The sequence below is a fragment of the Puma concolor genome, chromosome B4 (genome assembly GCF_028749965.1).
Source record: "Puma concolor isolate L17-30 chromosome B4, mPumCon1.1.hap2, whole genome shotgun sequence".
Lineage (NCBI taxonomy): Eukaryota > Metazoa > Chordata > Mammalia > Carnivora > Felidae > Puma > Puma concolor.
In genome coordinates this window covers 30,706,066-30,725,083 of record NC_141673.1, presented here as the reverse complement: position 1 = coordinate 30,725,083, position 19,018 = coordinate 30,706,066, and the positions used below count along the sequence as shown (strand labels likewise).

The 19,018-nt window shown below is 38.3% G+C and overlaps 1 protein-coding gene across 5 annotated transcripts in view; it reads right to left on the bottom strand.

Moving 5' to 3' along the window:
• POC1B (POC1 centriolar protein B) overlaps window positions 1–19,018 on the bottom strand; it is a 97,930-nt gene that overhangs the window by 36,715 nt on the left and 42,197 nt on the right. For 4 of the 5 annotated variants that reach the window (XM_025926761.2, XM_086712686.1, XM_086712683.1 and 1 more), the window contains 6 exons: window positions 16,519–16,626; window positions 16,268–16,383; window positions 14,981–15,114; window positions 12,750–12,818; window positions 11,865–12,017; window positions 4,364–4,444 (listed from right to left, as the gene is read on the bottom strand). In XM_025926761.2, coding sequence (XP_025782546.1) covers window positions 4,364–4,444; window positions 11,865–12,017; window positions 12,750–12,818; window positions 14,981–15,114; window positions 16,268–16,383; window positions 16,519–16,626 — 661 coding nt within the window. The remainder of the gene's footprint in view (window positions 1–4,363; window positions 4,445–11,864; window positions 12,018–12,749; window positions 12,819–14,980; window positions 15,115–16,267; window positions 16,384–16,518; window positions 16,627–19,018) is intronic. The other variant, XM_025926763.2, reaches the window with a different exon arrangement.

Sequence of the window (19,018 nt, the reverse complement as noted above, 5' to 3'; positions counted from 1 at the left end):
ACGTATTTTCAACTATTTCTGAGGTGTCTACTTACAACTTGCTTTCCCCAATTGGAATGTCCCTATCAAGATCCTATCCAACTCTGGTTAGGTCAAGAATTGGTCAAAAGTTTCCTTCTAGAGGAGTCCTCTAGTTTTCTCCAGCCCATTAGTGATCTTTTCAGAATACTTCCATCAATAATCTCTTATGGCAATCATACACACTTTTCATCTAGTATACTGAAATTGCCACTTATTTCTTAAACTCTTATTTCTATTGGGCTAGGTTGTAAGTTTCTTGAAGTCAGGTAGGCAGCTTGACAGGCCACTGAGCATCTCATGTAATGCTTTCATGCACTACAATTTTAAATATCTTGACTGCTGGAGCACCAAAACCCTTGATTTTTTTTTTCCTACAATACAATCGCAAATTCTCAGTGTATTATAAAGATTAATTTGACCTGAAATACTGTCCCCAATTCTAAGGAAAGACATCCACATTACGTTCATCTTCTACACAGTGGCCAGAATGAAGAGGAGAATCACTTTGATTCTCAGAAGAGAGTCCAGTGTTTCGACAATCAGAAGAACATGTACAAGATTATCAATTTCATTTTGTTCATTTGTAGGACAAATAAGAGTAAAATCAACACATCAAACCTTATGAATATAGTTGACCTAAACTATTTTAATAACTCTAGAGTATTTAAAACAATTTTTTTTATAATCAGTATTGTTTTTTTAAAAAAGACTTTACATTAGGATTCAGAAGAGAAATTCCTATCTTGCCTGCCTTTTGCAGGGGAGGAGTGACGATGGGGAAGGGTCTAGAACATCCCACATCACATGTCAATGCCAATGCTAAATGCTGTTGTACAACTTTGATGATAAAATCTTGGTCTGGTTCTAACTGAATAAATGAAAACATTAAAAGACTCAATGGAATCTTGCAAAACCCTTAGAAAATCAGTATATAATAAGTAACAATGTAATGAGAATAAAGATTCAGGAATGTGAGATCAACATTTTAAAACTATATCTAGGGGCGCCTGGGTGGCGCAGTCGGTTGAGCGTCCGACTTCAGCCAGGTCACGATCTCGCGGTCCGTGAGTTCGAGCCCCGCGTCGGGCTCTGGGCTGACGGCTCGGAGCCTGGAGCCTGTTTCCGATTCTGTGTCTCCCTCTCTCTCTGACCCTCCCCCGTTCATGCTCTGTCTCTCTCTGTCCCAAAAATAAATAAACGTTGAAAAAAAAATTAAAAAAATAAAATAAAAAATAAAAAAATAAAACTATATCTATATGACAGCCAGTACAACCCTTTACAACTACTCCCCTCTTTCTTCTTCTTCTTCTTCTTTTTTATTTAAACAATTAAGCTTTAAAAATGCAGATTGGTAACAGCTTATTTTGATGCTGAAATATCGTATCAGATTTCCTGCCTGGCATTGGAGGCACAAGTGCAAGTCACAGAGCTACCAACTGTTACACTGTATGCCGCAATTTCTTCTCTGAAGTAAGAAAGCACCAGAGCCCAGATATCAGTATTCTCAGATCTAGAAATCATCCTGAATGTAACAGTAAATCAGGTCAAAGAAGCAACAGAAGCCAACTGTTCCCTATACCATAACAAATCTGCTCTTATCCTACTAGGAAATTTGACAAATTAAGGTTTCAAGAGTAATCTTTTTTATACCTCATCTTGAAAATTTCTTCCAGTCTTCTACAAAAACCAAACGAATAAATACCCCAAACAAAGAGTGATCACAATAACAAAACCCCAAACCACCTTTAAACACTGTGTGTTTTGGCTTCTAATATTTCTCTGGGTTTTAAAATTACAATGACATGCAAAGTTCACATCACGAATACTCAGCGCAGTGGTGCTTCGTGCCACAGTAGACACAAATATCCTCTACAACTATGCCTGATTTGTTGTGCAGAAGGAACAGAAAAGCAGCCGAAGTACAGAGGGGACTACAGATTAAGACTCACCAGTAGATTAATGGAACATGAACAATTAAAGAGATTTCACCATAGTTTTTCTTTTTTTAATGTTTTTAATGTTTATTTTAGTTTTGAGAGAGAGAGAGAGAGAGAGAGAGAGCGCACACAAGTGGGAGAGAGACACAGATAGAGGGAGAGACAGGATCTGAAGCAGGCTCCAGGCTCTGAACTGTCAGCAGTGCCCGAGGCAGGGCTCGAACTCATGAACTACGAGATCATGACCTGAGCCAGTCAGATGCTTAACCAACTGACCCACCCAGGCGCCCCTCACCATAGTTTTCTAACCAATTATCTACAGTGAGCTAAAAGAAAGATATATACCTTGACAATTTAAAGGAAGAAGCGTTAAAGATAATCTTTATAAAAAGATGCTTCATGAGCATCTAGTTTTGTCTTCAGAGAATGTCCTAGTAAAATAAGTAACATCAGGAGTCTTTACACCTTACCTGGGGGCAACCAGCTATCTTCCAGATTGTAAAAGAATCTACTTAGAGGGGATTTCATTAACCTAATGCTAAACCAATTTAGAGCAAATATGTTTTTGTTTTCCTATGTTTTGTTTTATTTGTATGAAGCATCAAGCACACAACTCAAAGTAACAGTACAGTCTTCTTTGTAATGTTTATATGTTGGGTTGAACCATGGGGAAATCACTGACATTACACCATTTTTGCCTACAGAATGGCAATTTCATATAATCCCACCTAATATTATCCCTTATGTGGACAATAATTGTACTCTTAATCTTATTAGTTTTGTAGCATAGCTGCAAACTTGTTGTGCATTTATCATACAAAATTGTCCTCTCAAAGTCCCACATACATCATAGTCCCTGAGTTAGGGTCCTATAACATGGACTAGTTGACTTGGGCACCCTTGGATTACCATCCAGGGACAGACACCCTGCTATCACTTGCTAGGTGCCAATTATCCCACTTCCATAGCATACTCTCAAAAACATCTGGATCATTCATGTCATGAGACCTTGCAAAGCTTGAAGGGTACTGGCAGGGAGAGTGTAGGCCAAAGATTTTGGATGGTCTGTGATATTTTCTAGGTCAGGCATGCCCAACTTTATAGACTGATAACCTCATAAGAAGGCATCAAATCTCAGAAACCACCTAACTTTTTTGCTCCTTTTACTACAGAGGCAAAACCCCAACCCATTAGAATTTATAAGTTTCAATAGCATTCCTTTTGAGTAATTCATTGAACATGAATGTATTGAGCACTATTACAAGTCACCAATCAATATGGCAAGAATTGGATGTCTAGTTAATTTTCAATGTCATAAGTAAGCTACTAATGCAGAAATGCTAGGAGGGATATTTTATAAACATGAATGCTGTAAGAGACAAGACCACAGGCCTGTGTGAGGTTCTAGGTGTCACCACCGATTACTGGACTTCCTTCCCTCTGACAATCATCCCCTTGGTTACTCGCCCTCCTCCCAAGCCCCCAGGCTGATTTCTTGTGGGTGGAACTTCTCATGAGTGATCTATGAGTATTCTCTCCCTGGGATTAACACTGAAAGAACCCTTTAATACTTTAATAAGTACAGTTCTTTCTGGTACAGGATAGATTCAGGATGGACTAGTCCTTCTGCAGGATTCCTCTACAAAAAATACTATTCTTGACATATGCTGGAAAGTGTACAATGTCATAATGTCAAGTGTTTTGGTTTATTTCCTTTCTTGGCCACACATTAATAATCTCTCCAGAATATTTAACTATCCGAGTAGTGTCACCAAAGACCATGCATGCAATGCCTCCCATTCATTCTTAGGACTAGTTCGGCATTGACTAGCAGGAGTTGATGGCAACGATGATTAGCCTTGCAAAGGCTAACAGACTCCAATTGAAGTCTGAATCTTTGACTTTACACTGCACAAATAAATTATATGTATGTAGTTTTTATAAACAAAATTGCAAATACCAAAAATACTTAATCTCTGGATAATCCACCATAGGGATTATCCACTAATAGGGACAAAGGGAAATGGCTGCTTTACTTATAGCTTCTATGGAGAAAACTAGAAGTGAGTTTAGCATCTCTGAAAGGCAATTAACAGAGAAGAAAATCTGTTCTGTGACAACACAGTGAAATATCACCTGGATAGCACCTTAATAGGAAATGAGACAATGAGTACAGGTTAGACTGAGCTCAAGGTTATCAAAGTAAAGCCTTTTCTGATAATTGGTGCTGCTCCCCCTTGTGGCTATTTAGACATATTGTAAATATGACTTTTTGTACAAGGTTTTTTTTAATGCTAAAATGTTAGGCTATTTAGCCCATTTTTTATCCCCTCTCCCACACACTTTTTAAGGAAAATGGATTCTCCAAATAATTATATGCCACTTAAATGTCAAAGAAAACTTACTGTAGTAGAATCAAAAGAAAGGATGTCCATAACAGGGGGAGAAGAAGTCTGCAAATCGATTACCTCAAGCTTTGGATTAATCTGTGTATATATACAAGAAAAGTTGACATTAGTTTTTTCTACCATAAAAAACGGAATGCTATTTGCAATAACCTAGAAGGTATTCCTAATATATTCTAAAAATTAAAATACATTGCTAAATTCACTAACATGAATACAAAAAATTTTAAGTACAATAGCAGCCTATTGAGTCTATCAATGTATAAGAAAAGATCACTATGACCAGGTGAATTTATCCCAGGAATAAAAAGTTGATTTTACATTGGAAAATCAACATAATTTACCTATAAAGGGATTTTTTTTTTAATAAAATAAAATAAAATGACCCACCTCAGAAGATGCAGAAAAAAGTCCTAGCCAGTTCATTAAAACAAGAAAAGGAAATAAAAGGTGTTAAGATATAAGAATTGGAACAAAAGAAATAAAATTGTTATTCATATATAATTATCTATGGAAAAATTCCAAGAGAATCTACTGCTGACTCATTAGGAAGATCCAAAATTGATACACACAATCAAGTGCACGTCTGTACTTCAACACACAGTCAGAAAATGTAAATTTATGGGGTGCCTGGCTGCTCAGTAAGTAGATCAGGTGACTCTTGATCTCAGGGTGGTGAGTTCAAGCCCCACATTGGACATTAAACAACTTTTAAAAAGAATAAAAAGATATCATTTACGATACCATAAAAATGTAAATACATCAGAATAAACACACAACGGTTTGTGTGGGAAAAATAATAAAACTAATGTAAAATATATTTTAAAAGACCTAACTAGGGGAGCCTGGGTAGTTCAGTCAGTTGAGTGTCTGACTCTTGGTCTAGGCTCAGGTCATGATCCCAGGGTCGTGGGATTGAGCCTCACGTTGGGCTCCAGGCTGAGTGTGGGACCTGCTTAAGATTCTCTCTCATTCTCCCTCTCTCTCTCTCTCTCTAAAAAAAAAAAAAAAAAAAAAAAATATATATATATATATATATATATATATATATAACAACCAATTTTTAAAAACCTCTTGCATCTGATTACATCAAACCCAAAAATTTCTTTTTAACAATGGACACCACAAAGTTAACCATTAGAACATGGAAAAGGAGGATAGATTATGATGTCTGAAACTGAAAAAGTAGGTTTTTCTTGCACATCTACAAATTAATGTGAAAGACAGTGATCCCAAGAAAAAATTATGGAAGAGAAAACCTAACAGTTGACCAGCATATTGAGAGATTTTCAGAAACATTATTAGTAATTAACACAGATTAAAGCGAAATACCACTGAACATCTATTAGGCTCCAAAAAATGAGAAAGCTCAGTGATGCCAACCTTGTTTATGGCAGCACTGTTTACAATGGTGGAAAAAAAACCACACAACCAAAGGCCCCCAAATATTCATCCACAGTGGAAAAGACACATAAATCGTGCGAATTACTACTGTGCTAAATTCATTGGGATCCTACCCAGCCGTGAAGATGAGTAAAATACAATATGTAACAACATGTGAATGAATGAATAAATGAATGAATGAATGTATGAATGAATTCAGAATCTGTATGTAGGATTCTCAGGATTTTAACGTTAAGCGTAAAAGCGCTTATAGAGAAATATACTCAGTATGACTTCATTTGCATAAAGTTTAAAACCATCTAAAAGTAAATAACATCTAATTATAGATTCAAATATATATAGTAAATGAAAAAGAAAAGCAAGATTGGCTAACTAGATTGGCTATTATTTCTGAGGAAGGTCACTTCAGAATTCTAGAAGATGAAAGAAAAAAATAAAAATAAAACCACATCATCATCAATTATTTATTAAAGATCGTGAATACAAGTTGGTTAGCCAAGGGAAACACAGATAGCAGAACTTTGTATCAAATGAATGGTCCCAGCAGTGGGTATATAAGAACCTCAAAGAAGAAACTGTTGACTTCGTGAGAAAATCTCCCCCATGGAGAAAACACAGGAAGGGCTTAAGATGGATCTTTGAAAGAAAGGTTTGGAAAACAAAAGCCGAGAGACATAGAGGAGGTCAAGAGCATTCCTGAGCACAGAGGCAGAATGCTGATGTGGTACCTTTGCACAGGGTAGTAACAGGAGAGGTTGCAAGGGGCAAATTGTGACAGGTGAGGGAACTGGGGAAGGCACAGAAAAGATGGGGCCCACCACATACTTTAGCAAGACGGATCGGACAGAGGCATGTAGGGTAACAGTGAGGACACCATTGCGACAGCCCGGGACTGGGGTGATCAGGGCTGAGACCAGCGGAAGAGGAGCTGAATGATTTTAAAAGCACTTATCACGTTTGATGGGTAAAGCTGTAGTTTGGGAAACATTAAGAGGCTTTTATAATTACCCAGCCACCTGCGTCAGAGGCGCAGGCCCCAGAATGCCCACACCACAGAGAAGGGTTAGCACAGCGAAGGATGCAGACGAGGGCCTATCGGCCCAGCCTGCCAGCACCTTGGTTTCTTTCTGACTGCTCCAGACAGCAGAAAACACAGCCCCCTCCTATCAGCTCTGAGTCCACACTGGGGGCCGAGATAAGAAACATGAGGATCAGTCACCTTCCTTCCAGTCTCAGCCTAGCCAGGCCACCGGAGAGATTGCCTGCAGACATTTTATTCTCTTTTATCTACTGCCACCTAGTGTACACATGAAATCAATTACGTACGAAAAATACAATCTGGTTTTACCATCTGAAATTGGAACTGTTCAAAAAATCTAAATCCCATGGAAATAGCCTCTCTCGTGGGGAAATCCTTGAGCTGCTTTCTACAAGTTGGAGAACTCCTGATGGAGCTAACAAGTTGCTGACACATACATTAAAATGGAGCAGGACGTTCTTTAAGTAAAGCCTTACAGTCTTCTCAAAAAGAGAATATGTGGAGGGGCTGGTTCTGTGCTAGCTAATCTCCAGGAATATTAACAGTATGTTCTAGCTCTCCATCCTTATTAAAGGTAAGGACCCTGTAATAACTGTGCTCACCTTGAAATGGAGTGGGCTGCGTTTTGAGGGCTGAGTGTTCCATCACTGAACAAGGGCACGTCACGGAGGGGTTCGTGCATAAAGAAACCCTCACACGCACCACCCACTCTGGGGCTCTGTGAGGAGCACGAGGACTGCTACTAACAAATTCTGAAGGGCAAGGAATACGCACGCCTGTCTTGTTCTTTGTTGCACCCTCTAAAGCTAGTACAATGTCCAGCACATAATCATTCTCTATTAACAGAATAAAATTTAATTTTGATTATTTTGAAGCATTCCATCAAAATGGATAAAAGCACAAAACAGAACCAGTGCACCTGGGTTGAAATGCTAGTATGGCCACTTCCTGACTTTAAGCTTTAACTTACATGTGCCTCGATTTCTCAAGGAATAAAAATAGCACTTTGTAGCATTTTAAGGAAGATTTAATGACAATTTTTAGAAGCCAATTAGAATAGCTTTGTATGTATTCAATATTATTATTATTACTACTAATATTATTATTATGTAATCTCTGAAGAACATTTATGGAGGCCCAAAACAATATAAGTATGTGCCATGGCTAGAAATAAAATATACAATTTGCAGAGAAGTGGTCATTTTTTACCTGAAATTATGTTTTCAACCTTCGGAGAAGATTAAAATAAAAACCCAGTCTCAGACTTGAAGACTTAAATTGATCCATTCTCAGGAGTGCCTGAATGGTTCAGTTGGTTAAGTGGCTGACTTTTGGCTCAGGTCATGATCTCACAGTTCATAAGTTCGAGCCCCGCATCAGGCTCTGTTTAGACAGCTCAGAGCCTGGAACCTGCTTCAGATGCTGTGTCTCTCTCTCTGCCCCTCCCCGACTTGCACACGTGCACGCATGTGCGCACACACACACACACACACTCTCTCCTCTCTCTCTCTCTCTCTCTACATAAACATTAAAAAAATGTTTTTAATTGATCAATTTTCAACAATGAATCATGGGAAGACTATCACAAAATACTATTACATAGATGTTTGGTTAAGTTAAAGGAATTTTTCCTACCTGTTAAATATCACACAGAATTTCCTGTGCAATTTATAGATCAAATTCATCTCAAATGGCCATTATAAAATTAAAAGCCACCAGAACAATTATTTTATTGATAATTTTTTTTTAGCTAACTAACCATACTCCCCTCCAGTAATATTCTGTAATTCTCCTAGCATAACTATTTTGATGCCTGTTGCCCTTAGGATGGATTTATTGTCTTCCCATTAAAATATGCAAAAGTCTAGGGTACTGCACATACACTAAGTTCCCACTCAAGAAGGTAAGTTTGATTCTGCCTGGGGGCAGAACTGTGTGATTCGGCTCATACCAGTTTGAAGAAGATAAAGCCAGCACGAATTAATGACGTGCCATAGCACAGCGTGGTCAGAGTTAAGTTACCTAGTTTTCAAATTTGCCTTCTTTCCCACCAAAATGAGAAAAAAAGCTGTCCTCATGTTTTTATTTAAGATGGGAGTACGTAGGGGGTGCCTGTCTGGCTCAGTCCATATAGCATTCAACTCTTGACTTCAGGTTGTAGGTTCGAGCCCTACACTGGGTTTAGAGATTACTTAAAAATAAAATTTAAAAATATGTATTAAAAAAAAGAAGATGGTGTGCCTAGGCCAGGAGTGCTACAAAGGATGTGCAGTTAGGTTACTGGAAAGGACACAGGAGGGGTCTGTCTCACATAGCTAAAGCTAGGATTGCGTGTTTCATGCCTTCTTTCATGCGGCCTTCTCTCATTTATTCTAAAAGTAATCTGTGATCACCCTCTCTATTCATGGAAGGATTAGCAGTTTCCATATTTAGTCAGCTGGTCCCCAAGGTCTAAGACTCTGCAGGACGCCCCACCTTCTAACAAGTGAGGCACACAGAGCTGGCAAATAGGGGCTTTTGCAAAAGGCTGCACGATTTCACCCAGAAGACTGAGGTTATGCCATTCAAATGAACCTCACAGAAGACACATAAAAAACATAAATCATGGGAATACTATGATGCTTCAGACTCAGAAATGGAATCCTCACGGTTACTGTAGAAAGAGCAAGTTAGGAAAATTAATTAGATCACTTAGGAGCCATTTTTTCCACATCTCTTTATCCTGTTAATCATGAATCTTTACCTCAAAAAAAGAGAAAAGTTTTCTAATTTTCAAATATTTCCAAAGTAGCGTATGTAACCTGCCTAAACCTTTGAAAAGAAATGAGCCCCCCAAATTTAGTAGTTCAAAGTAAAACTTACTAATCATGAATAGACACAATACAACGTCTATTACGATTCAAACTCTTTCATTCAAGGTGATATTTTTAAACTAACAGTCTTTTGGTTCTATGAGGGATCCCCAGACATTAACTTGGAGCCTTCAAAAAAATTTGATATTTAACATTTGTTTGTAATATTAAAGATGTCCTCTGTCCAGAACACTTTACACCTTTGCTTTATCATAAGAGCTTTTTAAGGGAAAAAAACAAAAAGCAAACAGTTGGTTGTTCACAGGCAGCGTCCTATCACTTCTGTGGCATTCCATGTCACATGAAATGAAGATGTTTTGCAGATGAACATTCATACCGTGTACTTAATTTATGCAACCGTGAGTGCTTACAGGTAATTGAAACTGGGTACACGGAGGCTGACATTCTTTAGGACACAAACAATTCAGTCACAGTGCTCACTTTTCTGTTTAGTATAAGTGAACTCTAATTCCAGGATGAAAAGATGGTTTTGAATAGATTTTTCAAGTGTGCATGTGAAAAGCATGGTTGAGGGTGGCTCTGCATGGCCCGGGTCACCCTGACCTCGCCAAACAAAGGAACCCCGCCACCACTACTGCTTTCTGGCTGCTGCGTCAGAGCAGCGCTTCTCAGACAACTTGTTGACATTTTAGAGAAAGTCCAGAACTCTTAAGTGGGCCGGGGCTGGCGGGAAACCACAGGGACAATGGCTTGGCTCTCTAAGGCGGGGGTGGCGTGGTGTCACGGAGAGATCCCTGAATGGGGAGCCCGGGTCCCCATTCCTCAGCCGGCAGCTCTACCCGCGCCACCCTGGGAAGGTGGCTGAGTGGATGACAGGGCAGCGGCAGCACAGAGGACCAAGCCCGGCCAAGCCCCAGACATGCCAGAATAAAACACACCATGAGTCAACAAAACCAGCTGGGGGTAAAACAAGAAAAGAGAACTTAACCTAAAATATGTCTCCCAAACATTTTAGGTGAATATATGCGATCACAGGGAATCGACAGCTACATCTATCACGGCAGACGCTGAAAACAAAATGTGACGAACCACAAATTATATTACATTACTTCTTTCAAACAAGTAAAAAAAATGATACAGTAATAATGATGATCTAATAATGGCACAAAGAGGTACTAAATACTTTGTTTAGAAGAACTGGAAAGATGGCCAGAAGGTAGAAAGGACAAAAATTGTAGCAAAAAAACTGAAAATAGACACCAGCAAGAAAAAATGACGACAGAAATCCCCACATGTGGTTAAACAAAATCTAGAAAAGAATCCAAAAAAGTTAACTTTTAAGGACTGAGGGTACCAAAACCCAAGAATCAAAGAGCTGACTGGGGTGGAAATGCAGGGACCTTCCGTGGAAGGGAGTACGGGACCACCGTGTAAACAGTGCTGGTGACTAAACCGTCACTCAGGAGTACATGTTAAGAACTCAAAACAGCTACTCGAAAAGCAAAGCAAGGCTCTGTCAGTGATGAAAAACCAATTCAGATAAATAGGTAATAATGATTTCTGATATCAGTTCTTGGAAGAGAAAGGGACTTACGAATAATCATGCAAAATGGAAAGAAACACACTAATACCAGCCAAGTATCCAGAAAAGATGAATTTTGTCTTTGAAAAGAATAGAACATTTAAATCTATAGGACCTGAGGGAACTTGTGAAGCAAAACCTACAGCTACATAGATAATTAAATATTTTAAAATATATGCAGGCAAATAGTAAAATGGTCTCAACTATCAGGTTTAATGCCTACATCTCTTCTTACTGTCCACGAGATTTTTTTCTTTTTGCCATTAAAAGGCTTCACGATACCTATTTCAATGACTGTTATAAACATTCTTGCCCTTCAGCCCTGTTCTTACGACAGCCATTACATACTCTTCCTAAACACACAGGAATACAAAGTTAAGTCAGGCTTCAGGGTCACCGGCCTTACGTTTGATTTCTCATTTCCTACTATTATTGACACAATTTTTAAGCTTTATTTCTAGGCCTTCAAGAAGCAAATACAAGAGGCTTCAGCAGTAGTACACACTATCACTATTTATAGTGTTATTGTATCAGTCAACATAATTGTTTCTCAAAGTGATGTTTTAAGGCCTAACTAACGTTTTACAGAATGAAGTCTAGTTGACCAATAGCCCCAAAATGTACACTTACAAACAGTAGAACAAATATGGGCAAAGTACTCACTTCAACAGTCTCAATTTTTCCTTCATGGGGATGTGGTGTTCTTGGGTATATATCAACAAGATGTGGTGATGAATCAAAATGTAATCTTTTGAGATTTCTTTTAATAATGTCTTTACAATTCAAGCCATCAAAATTAGTCCTCCATAATAAGACCTTTAAAAAATTAGTATGTTGGCAGTTATCCACTTGCATGTGAAAGCACCAGAACTGATTTTTATTTTTACAAAAACCAATATACATAATTGTCCCTTATAATAGGACAGCTAGATGTATATTTCAACAATGCTATTTTTTTTCAATACTATTTGTCAAGTGTGGAAGGGAAAGATTTAGCACTTGGAATTGCCCTCATGCCCAATTTAAAATTCATACTAAGAAACAACTTACTATTTTAAAATTCCCTTTTATTTTTTCAAAGTTCAAAATCATGTTTTTGGCTTGATAGTCCACCTTATTCAATAAATCTGCCTATGTATGACCCAAAGTCATATGTATGACTTTGGGTCATACATAGGCAAAAATGCAAATTTGCTACATTAACAATTTATATTTACCATCCTCTGAGGAGCTTAACATTTGAAGAACAAGATGTAGAGATAAAAGATGAGGCAGAGTTCAAATGGAAGTGCCACACCAGTATTGGCAATTCAGTGAGTTACACATATAGTTAAGTGTCCAGATGAGCTGCTGTTTGAGTTCCAGAAAGTATCAGAACTGGCACTATTTCACCTGGGAGACAGCAGACTTCCTGGCATTAAGTTAAAATATAAACTCATTGATAATCCTCTTAACATATACAAAAGAGCTGATTGTAAAAACCTTAGCTGAGGTCTTGGATTCCTTTTCCCTAACCAAATCAGAGAAGGAGCTGAAAGATTTACAAACCTGTGCATCTGCACCTCCGGAGCTAAATAGGTCTCCACCTTTTGAAAATGAAACAGTAAAGACAGGTCCCTAAAAAAATAAAGGGAGATTTTTTTTTTTTAAGAACTTGGTATTGTTTTCTTATGTCCAGGAAGACTATTCATTTTTCATCCTATTCTATATAGACTATTTATGCAATAAGTCTGATAGAACATATCCAGTTGTTGGCAAATAATGTAGGCAGAGTAAAGATTGCAAAGCACCAACCCAATTATATTTGAACACATATAAATGATACTAGATTTACAAAGCAATACTAATAAAAATATGCAATACACGTTTTTCCCTTTAAAGAAAAGCTTGTACATGTGTAAGTTAACAAGAATGTCTCTGTGGTTAAGTCTCCAACTCTTGATTTCAGCTCAGGTCCTGATCTCATGGTTCGTGAGTTCGAGCCCCACATCGGGCTCTGTGCAGACAGCACAGGGCCTGCTTGGGAGAATCGCTGCCTGTCTCTCTGTCTCTCTCTGTCTCTCTCTCTTTTAAAAAATAAATAAATAAAAATTAAAAAAAAAAAAAAAAAGACTTTCTGGCTTTGGACTCTTTACTCAGAATAACAAATCACTGGCAGAAACCAAATGACAAGTCTGTAGGGAAGACGAACAAAGCCCCTTCCTGACCACAACAGGCTTCACTGAGTTCTCTCTTCACATGGGCAATAGTGAGTCACTGAAAGTTTTGCCAGCAGGACACAGGAGAGAGCTGTGACTGTTGAACACTGAGGTCACAATTGTGAGAATGATGAATTGGACTGAGAATGAATGGTTGGAGCCAGTTAAGAAATTACTGCAATTACCTAGGTGAGAGGTAGTGAGAACCTGAAATTAAGCCAGGACTCTGGAGTTGGAGAAGTCACAAGATGTCCAAGGACATTAAAAACTAACAGAAGATACTAATGCTTTTTTCTATATAAGAAAAATTTGGGGAAACCATCTTGTATTTTTCAAGTAGATCATCACACAGACTTAGGTTATTATAGCCTCATAAATATCTTTAGACTGAAAAATTCCATCGTGTGTAGTGTTTTCCTCCTAAAATATTTTGCTTATCTTTTTTTCTATTATTCTGTACTTCTTCCATGGATATTTTGATCCTTGACCACTTCGAATTGGTTATTTCTTCAACCTAAATCCATGGATACACATATATCTGAGCTGGTTAGTGTCTATTTCGGATTTGCTCTAACACAGCTGCAGGACAAATGATAAAGCAAAGCAGGAAGCCAGGCAGGATACATGAAAGCAGAAAGAAGTCCTTCTCCCCTAGACCACAAAGCCTATTCTATTTCTGGAGATAAACAGCTTATAATTGGTTAAAAGGAAGTACCTAGGACATCTTTAAAAAAAAAGAGAGAATGCAGGATGCATTCTAAAAAAACTTAGAGAAGTTTGTATATTTACCCAGAAAGGAGGAATACTTTATACACTTAAGTAGAGTTTTTATTTAGTGCATTATATGCTGGTGAGTGTGTGTGTGTGCGCACGCGCGTGTATCACTGAACAGGCTCAATAAATAGCGAGCCTCTTCCCCACAGGATTCTAAATCAATTGAAAAATAAGACACAGGAATATCATCTTTCTTACTGGTAAGGGCTTTAAAGAGAAAATGTGGCTCTTTATCTGTGGGTAAATGGGCTTTCTAGAACTGAATCCCAGTATGAGTCAGATTTGAGTACCCAGTCATAGGCAAGACCGGACAAGGGCAGGCCTGCCCACAAGAAATAGCAGAGAAAAACAATGAAGACAGACTCCCAAGAGTAGAAGGCACTGGGCTCTACTCATGGAATTTCTCCTTCTAAACTCACCAGTGAGATTAGTGACGAGGAGGGAGAGGGTGTGAGAGGCTCAGTGTCAGAGCTGTGGAACAGCCTCCACATGAGGGGAAAGACCAGAGTAAGGAAAAGGCTTATTCACCGCCATTTGACCAGTCAAACCTATGCTACATACTGAGGAAGACAGCAGTGGGGGATTAATTTCACAGCCATTGAAAGACACACTGATTTTGACAAGAATTACAATAAATAATATTTCTAAGAGTTGCTTCCAGTGGATAAAAACCAAGTCCTGAAAGCAAACATTTTTTGTGATACCAGCAATGTGTGCCACACTTGGAAAGATAATAAAGACATATAAAATCGATCAACACTTTAAAATATACATAATTTAAAAAGCACAAATCTTAGTGTCAAATACCGTATGTCCTTGAAGTGTGTATATAAGTCTTCCTTCTAAGAGATCCAGAATCTTAAGTGTGCCATCTGAAGACGCAGTGATGAGATAGTTACCCGAAGGATGGAATGATACACAATTAACTCCACCGCTGTGAACTGATTTATAGAAAACAAAAGCAAAACGTTCAGAGAACAATTGTCAATTCTAAAGATGTTCTCTTGCCCTATTAGCAATATTGGGCTGGAAACAACAATCAATCAGAGACAATGTCTCCACAACACCAAAATTCCATGTAGCTCACTAAAACAAGTAAGTAGTTTGCCATCGTACAGCTTAAACTTCCAGCTAATGAGACAGAATAGCTTTAAAAGTGAAAGTGTGACATGGAAAGATGATCTCATTAACCATGTAACTCTAAACTCTTCAGATACATTACCCATATAACGTAGCCAACAATTGATCAACACCAGCTCACATAAGATATACAACCTAGCCTTAAATGAAATTTCATAGCCAATTAGTGGCTTGAGGCTCAGGAATGAAGAGTATGGAAGTATATTTGTAGGAGCACATGGTCTTGCCAGCTTGTCCGAGAATTCATTTCTGGACACCATCCTTCCAACAGGAGGCAGTACGACACAGCCATCAGAAGGCTGTTCTTCTGAGTACTTTGTAAACAGAAGGCCCCAAGCTAGTTCCATCAATTATTTTAGCACGTTACTTACCCTCCTTAACCCTTAATTTCCTTATCTTTAAAATGGGGACAATATTAATAATACTCCTGAGGGCTGTTGTAAGGATTTAACACAGTATATGCCACGTGGTAAGTATACTTATTTTAAAAGGAAAATGTGGATTTAATGGAAATCCAATAAAAAAGAAACAAGAAATCAATTCATTTCTCTTCTAGCTTCAATGCACAGCCATGGCAGGATGTTGTTTTCTACCAATTATAACACCTATTTGTGCTCCTAGAACTCCTTCTGACTCAGAATTCAGAGTCCAATTCTACCCCCGACCTCTCATGTAATGCAGACAACCAACGTGTGAACAGCCTTCAGTAACTTCTTTTTTAACTGCCCTGGCATCATTTTTAAGGTCGCTCCACCTCTCTCTCCACTCTGACATCCACGCCAGCTTCTCAGACCACACTGTTGATGCAACTAATTGTCCTCTAGTCAAATCAAAGGCAGCCCGTGACCCTGTCTGAGAGAGCCACACCCCACTGAGAAGCATAGGCTGCGGGTTTAAGAGTTTCCTGGAGTAGGCCAGGCAGCACCTGGACTCTGTTGTCATGGAAACTGTTACCTTGATAATGCTGGAGCAATTTGTTTACTCTTATATCCCAGATTTTCACGGTATGATCAGAACCTGCTGAAGCTATGCATGTACCAGTAGGGTTAAAACCCACAAAATTTGCAAACCTAGAAGGAAAGAATAAGATAGTCTAATATTTTGATTTCTTCACCTTTATTTCTTTATTTGAACTTAATAATTAAATGCCTCTTTAGCAAACTAACCCATGTAACCACATAAATGCCCAAAGAGAATGGACTTACCCTACAGAATCTGAGAAGTTATTAACACACTGCTTATTTGTGGTATCCCAAATTTTAATAGTTTTATCTTCACTACATGATACAATTAGCCTTCCATCAGGTGAAAATCTAGAAAGCACAAGAAGATTATCTTTGTGAAAGGCTCCTGACAATCACCCCCACCCCCTATACACACACACACACACACACACACACACACACACACTCCCCCACACACACGTCAGGCTGTACATGTATTAAATACCAGAGACCACTGCTAGCACACCATGCAGCAAAGTCATATCCTACAACCATCTCTCCAACTAAAAATAAGCATAACAAATTATAAGCACAATGATAGACCGTTAAAAAAAATCAAAATATACTATATAGACCAGCCAATTTTCTTTTTTCCTTTTCTTACTTTATTTAAATGATTTAGTTTTATAGCACTTGTTCTAGGTCTTTGATTCAACTTTGCCCTCCTCCTAAGCCAAGTACCTTGTTGTTGTTGTTTTTGTAAGTATTCTTTTTTCAAAAAATATTTATTTTTGAGAGAGAGAAAGAGAGAGAGAGAGAGAGAGAAAGAGAGAGAGAGAGAGAGAGAGAGAGAGTGGGGGAGGGGCAGGGAGAGAGAAGGAGACACAGAAGCTGAAGCAGGCTCCAGGCTCTGAGTCAGCATAGAGCCCGATGAGAAGCTCGAACCCGAGATCACGACCTGAGTCAAAGTCAGACGCTCAACCAACTGAGCCACCCAAGTGGCCCATAAGTATTTTTTGTCTCTTTCTTCTATTTTTGTCATTTTCTGGTATTATCCATGTGACCTAAGAGAGCCTTTACTATTCATCCCACTAACCCTGTACTGAAGCTCTTCAGAAGAAACAGATTGGCATGTTGAGAATTAAAATTGAATGATACTACCAACAAAAGCATCAACTCCCCAAGCCTGTAGTTTCCTGGACCTTGGGAGGCCCTAAATCTCCAGTGGATAGCTCATTTATACAGAACTGAAGGTCCTGATTCATGGACACACCTATCATCCACATGTCCCATTAAAAACAAATGAGTGCATTCTCAGACATTTCATCTACTGTTTTTATGCACTCTCTTCCTTTAAGAATCTTTCCAAAGTTCGTTCTTTTTCCCCTAAGTGGTAGGAGAAAAACAGAAGAGTAGAAGACCAAGAAAAAAAAACCTGAAAATTTTTAGACCATTGGGAAACTATGAATAGTTTTTTATTATTAATATTTTAGTAATAACAACAAAAAAGGACAGACTTAGGTCATAGACCAATTATGTTTCATTTTATTTGTACTTTCCCTCTATGCCCAGATTACTATAAAGGTCATCAGTTAAGGGTGTGGATTATAATTGAAGGGGGTGTTTCGTGTTCTCTCACTCCTCTCCTCCCTCTCTGTTCTTAAGGCTAACCTAAAAATTCTTCCTGACAGAAACTTTGAATCTGTCATTTATGGATTTACCATATAAAAAGAGGGACATAGGAACATAATTAAGTTCTTTGTGAAATAATCTTTTAAATTCGGGCAAGTAACTTTGTAAGAAAATGTCTTCTGAGCTGGGTAGTTCTGTTTGATTTTATAATAACATAGTATGTTATTAATCTTTTCCTCCAGAAAATATGTGAGAAAGATTAACATATGAAGGACAGTATCATAGAAAGGCTTCAAGTAGATGAAGCATATGTTATACAGACTGGGGAAGAAAAACCTGCTCAGTATCCTTATGAAAATATAATAATACATAGTAATGCAACTAATACATAGAATCAAACTGTTTCTTTTTTTTTTTTTTTTAACGTTTTATTTATTTTTGAGAGAGGGAGAGACAGAGCATGAACAGGGGAGGGTCAGAGAGAGGGAGACACAGAATCTGAAACAGGCTCCAGGCTCTGAGCTGTCCATACAGAACCCGACGCGGGGCTCGAACTCACAACGGCAAGATCGTGACCTGAGCTAAGTCTGCCGCTTAACCGACTGAGCCACCCAGGCGCCCCTCAAACTGTTTCTTAATGTTATCTTTTTTTAACGTTTATTTATTTTGAGAGAGAAAGAGAGTGAGAGCATTAGTGGGGGAGGGGGAGAGAGAAGGAGAGAGAGAGAATATCCTAAGCAGGCTCTGCACTGTCAGCACAAAGCCCAACATGGGGCTTGATCCCATGAACTGTGAGATCGTGACCTGAGCTGAAATCGAGAGTCAGACGTTTAACCCCCTGAGTCACACAGGTGCCCCAACAAGTTATCTTTTAGAAATCACTTAATGTGAGTATTTTAAATAAGTATTTCTAAGAGATCACTTGATCCTTACATTTTAAGAAAGCCATGACAAAAGAAATGTTTAATATAAAGATGAAGTGATCAAATTAAAAACAAAGTATAAAAATACTCAACTTCGACGCTATTGGCCAAATACCACCACCTCCATTATCATCATTATCCTGCCTACATTTATTGAGCACACATGTCCGAGAATGGTTCTTAACATATTACCTATAACAACTTGT